At 49.2% G+C, this 4,216-nt stretch overlaps 1 protein-coding gene across 1 annotated transcript; it reads left to right on the forward strand.

The window, feature by feature from the left end:
• The first annotated feature begins 677 nt into the window (after positions 1 to 677).
• On the forward strand, positions 678 to 4,216 carry Glmp (glycosylated lysosomal membrane protein). The gene is made up of 6 exons (XM_055625812.1): positions 678 to 852; positions 1,351 to 1,605; positions 1,791 to 1,988; positions 2,086 to 2,304; positions 3,362 to 3,618; positions 3,732 to 4,216. Exons 1-6 carry the CDS (start codon positions 733 to 735, stop codon positions 3,895 to 3,897), a joined length of 1,215 nt encoding a protein of 404 aa, XP_055481787.1. The 5' UTR covers positions 678 to 732; the 3' UTR covers positions 3,898 to 4,216.

The following is a 4,216-nucleotide window of genomic DNA, read 5'->3' on the forward strand; positions in this document are numbered from 1 at the left end:
TTTTTTTTTTTTTTTTTTTTTTTTTTTTTTTTTTTTTTTTTTTTTTAAGGCAGTTCTTCATTCTAGCTGGAGCTGGCTGTGATCCAGGCTGGCCTCAAAATCATGGTTTTCTTCCTACCCTAGTCTTTCAAAAGCTGGGATTACAGAAGCAAGCCATCACTCCTGGCTTGGTTCTGTTTTTTAAGACCACCATGCCTGAGCATCCTTTCTTCTTATTATGTTATATTTTATTTTACTCACTTTATGTGGGTGGCACATGCCACAGAATGCATGTGTTAGGGTATAGCCTCTGGGAATTATGTTTCTCCTTCCACCCTGTTGGTCCTGCGTATCCAATATCAAGCTTGGGTCAAACACATTTACCACTGAGCATCTTGCTGACCCCAAGGGTTCTTTTATTTCAAACACTCCAGTTTCATGCCTTTTTACCGCAGAGTAGTAATGTAGAGTTTAAATCTGGCCGTACTCACCAGAAGCAGTTTGGTGGGGCTGGCAGGGTATCTGAGGAGAGGCAGGGTTATGTTTGCACAGCTTGTCTGGAATGCCTTGCAGGTCAACCTGTTGACCTTCAGCCTTCCTGATGTTATTCCAACTTGTACTGAGATCTGGGTTAAATGGGAACTGTCTCTTTAAGAACTGGCTTAGTGGCCCGCCCTCTAAAGGGATCAGCAGGAAGGGAGTCATGTGACTGAGGCTCCTCCACTGAATTAAATTTGCTGTGGCTGTGGCTGTATGTTCTGTTGTTGGGGACCTCGCTGGGGCTGGGTCCCCTGTGCCCCAACCCCATGGCTCCTTTTGGGTCTACTTGTGTGTGCAGCTCCATTTGGCCTGCTGGGAGAAGAGACTCGCCAGGTAAGGGCTCGGGAAACAGAGTAATAGATGTTTCCGGAAATACTACCTTTCTAGGATGACTGGAATCTGGGGCAACGGGTGGAAGGTGAATGCAAGAGAAGTATCAACCCAGCGAGCCCAGTTTTGAGCCATGAATGGTGGGATGGATTGTGGAGGGCAGGCATGAGTGCTTCCTGCTTTCTGGTGATGCCTGAATCATGGCTCAGATATTGCAGCCCAGAACAGGCAAGCCTGGGGACTTAAAAAGCCTACTTAGCCCCATGCCTTGCCCTCTTCGCCAAGGTGAGGGTAATTCTGGACCTGCCCCACCTCTTCTCAAACCTACGTCTGCCCCTGATTTCAACATCCCCTCAGTTTCTACACATCCCTCTTGCCTAGGCTTCAAGAGCCCTTGCCATCCCTGGTGTGGTCCAGGGCCTGTCTTCCACCCATAAGCTGCTTCTGTGCCTGTGATCATCCCTGATCTTGCTCTCTGCATCCCACTACCTCATGTTCCAGGTGTCTATGAAGGTTATTTCTGGCTGGCCAAATCCCCAAAACCTGCTTCATATCCGGGCAGTGGGTAGCAACTCTACCCTGCACTACGTGTGGAGCAGCCTAGGGCCTCCAGCTGTGGTGATGGTGGCCACCAACACCACTCAGAGTGTGCTGAGTGTCAACTGGAGTCGCCTGCTCTCTCCGGATCCTGCTGGGGGGCTGATGGTGCTCCCCAAGAACAGCATCCAGTTTTCTTCTGCTCTTGTCTTCACCAGGGTGAGGGTCTTGGAGGAGCTCAGAGAGAAGAGCACAAGAAGAGAGTCCATCCTACCCCGAGGGAGAGGGAAGGGTTTAAGACAGGGTGGGTGAAGTGGATGAAGTTTTGGGTGGGGTGACTGGGAGGGATATGCAAGAGAAGGCCAGAGGGAGGCAAGCCTCACCCCACTCCACCCTGTCCCTAGCTGCTTGAGTTTAACAGCACCAAGGTGTCGGAAGGGGCGCAACCCCCAGGAAAACCATACTCTCCATACTCCTTGGCCAAGTTCTCCTGGAACAATATCACCGAATCACTGGATCTTGCCACCCTGAGCACCATTTTTCAAGGCCACCCTGTAGAGGACCCCACTGGTGCATTCGCCAATGGCAGCCTGGCCTTCAAGGTGAGGGTATGGGGAAGGTACTCAAAAAGCTGAGTCATGAGCATGGGAGGATCTCTCAAACACCATTCTCCCCACATGGCTTCCTCTTTCTTCGTAGGTCCAGGCCTTTTCTGGATCTGGTCGGCCCGCTCAGCCCCCTCGCCTCCTGCATACAGCAGATGTCTGCCAGCTAGAAGTGGCCCTAGTTGGAGCTTCTCCTCGTGGAAACCACTCCCTATTTGGCCTAGAGGTAGCCACCTTGGGTCATGGCCCTGACTGCCCCTCAATGAAAGAGCAACACTCCATCGATGATGAATATGCGCCTGCCGTCTTCCAGGTCAGGTTTCCAGTGGGAGACAGATGGCTGGGAATATAAAGTGGGAATATAAATATAAAGGATTTATATAAAATATAAATCCTAGTAGCACCCCAGAAAATCCACCAACCACTTATTACTTTTTAAAAAGATTTTTGTTTCCTTGTTTGTTTTAAGATTTATTTTTTTATTTTATTTTATGTGTATTGGTGTTTTGCCTTCATGTATGTCTGTTTGAGGGTGTCAGATCCCCAAGAACTGGAGTTACAGATAGTTGTGAGCTGCCATGTGGATGGTGGAAATTGAACCAGGGTCCTCTGGAAGAGCAGCCAGTGATCTTACCACTGAGCCACCTCTCTAGCCCCAAAAGATTTGTTTTTTTATGTGTGTGTGTGTTTGTGTGCATGTGTGTATAGGTTTCTATGGAAGCAAGAAGAGGGTATCATGTACCCTGGAGCTGGAATTATAAAGGGTTATAAGCCTCCTGACATGGGTGCTAGGAACAAAACTTTTTTTTTTTTTTTTTTGCAAGAGCAGTAAGCTCTCAGACACTGAACCATCAGTCCACCAACACCTATTTTTAAAAGGTTTTTGTTTTGTTTTGTTTTTTGAGACAGGATCTCCCTATATATCCCTGGCTGGCCTTGCACTCTTGGCTATGCAGACCAGGCTGATCTTGAACTCACAAAGATTCATCTGCTGCTGCCTTCTGAGAGCTGGGAATAAATGCATGCACCACCACACATGGTCCCCGTTTAACTTCTCTGGCTCCTCTTAGTGTTGGGTTGTACTGATTTGCTGCCTTCCAAGGAAGCAGACAAAACCAGTGCTGCTTCATGATCTTTGGCTGAGATTGTCCTTAACCTGGAGCCCAGGGGGAGCAAAGGCAGGGTGGCAGCTCTTTCACCTTCTCTATAGAGAAGAGACCGGGCCTTACTACAACTAGCATGTCAATTCTACAGCTGTGCTCATTGGCCTTATTGCCTGAACTGTTAATGACGGATAACTGTTAATGCAGTCTGGGAGAGATGGCACAGGTTGCTCCATCTCACCCTGCCTTCTTTGCCTTTCTCTCCAGTTGAACCAGTTGCTGTGGGGCTCATCACCATCTGGCTTCATGCAATGGCGACCGGTGGCTTTCTCTCAGAAGCAACGGGCCCGGGAATCAGCCCTCCCCTGCCAGATTTCCTCTTTTAACCCTACCTTGGGATATTCTCTCCCTCACTCACCAATTGTCCAAGCCTTCTTTGGGTCCCAGAACAACTTCTGTGCCTTCAATTTGACCTTTGGGACTCCCACAGGCCCTGGCTACTGGGACCAACACTACCTCTCCTGGTAAGAACCAAGGGTCTGGGGAGGTCAGAGTGGAGAAAGGCTGAGCCCCTCAACCTTCCTTTCTAAGCTTGCTAACCTCTCCTATTTTTATTTTTTTAACCTTCTTGTTCCAGGTCAATGCTTCTGGGCGTGGGCTTCCCTCCAGTGGACACCTTATCTCCACTAGTCCTTGGAGTCATGGCGGTGGCCCTGGGAGCTCCAGGCCTCATGTTGTTGGGGGGAGGCCTGTTTCTGCTGCTGCGCCACAATCAGTATTCTGAGTACCAGTCCATAAATTGAAACCTGCTCTCCAGCGGGAAGGGCAGGAGCACATCTGCCTTGCTGTGCCTCAAACTGTCAGAGGGTGGAGGATCAGCATTGTGAACTGCTTTTCTGCAGCCCCTCAGAAGCCCGCCTCAACTGAGTACTGGGGCCTCTGAGTAGGTTGTCCTTCCTAACCCACAGAGAGGTAGAATAGCTGGGAGAAGGAAGGTTCCCACTGGCGCTTCCTCCTTTTGTCATTTGCCATTCCCATTTTCCTTGGATGAAACTTGAAGGCCTAAGTGAGAGTGACTGTTGTCTTCCCTAAGGGGAATAAAATAGACTTTTTTTCATACAA

Source organism: Psammomys obesus, unplaced genomic scaffold, assembly GCF_907164565.1.
Source record: "Psammomys obesus unplaced genomic scaffold, mPsaObe1.curated_primary_1811, whole genome shotgun sequence".
NCBI lineage: Eukaryota > Metazoa > Chordata > Mammalia > Rodentia > Muridae > Psammomys > Psammomys obesus.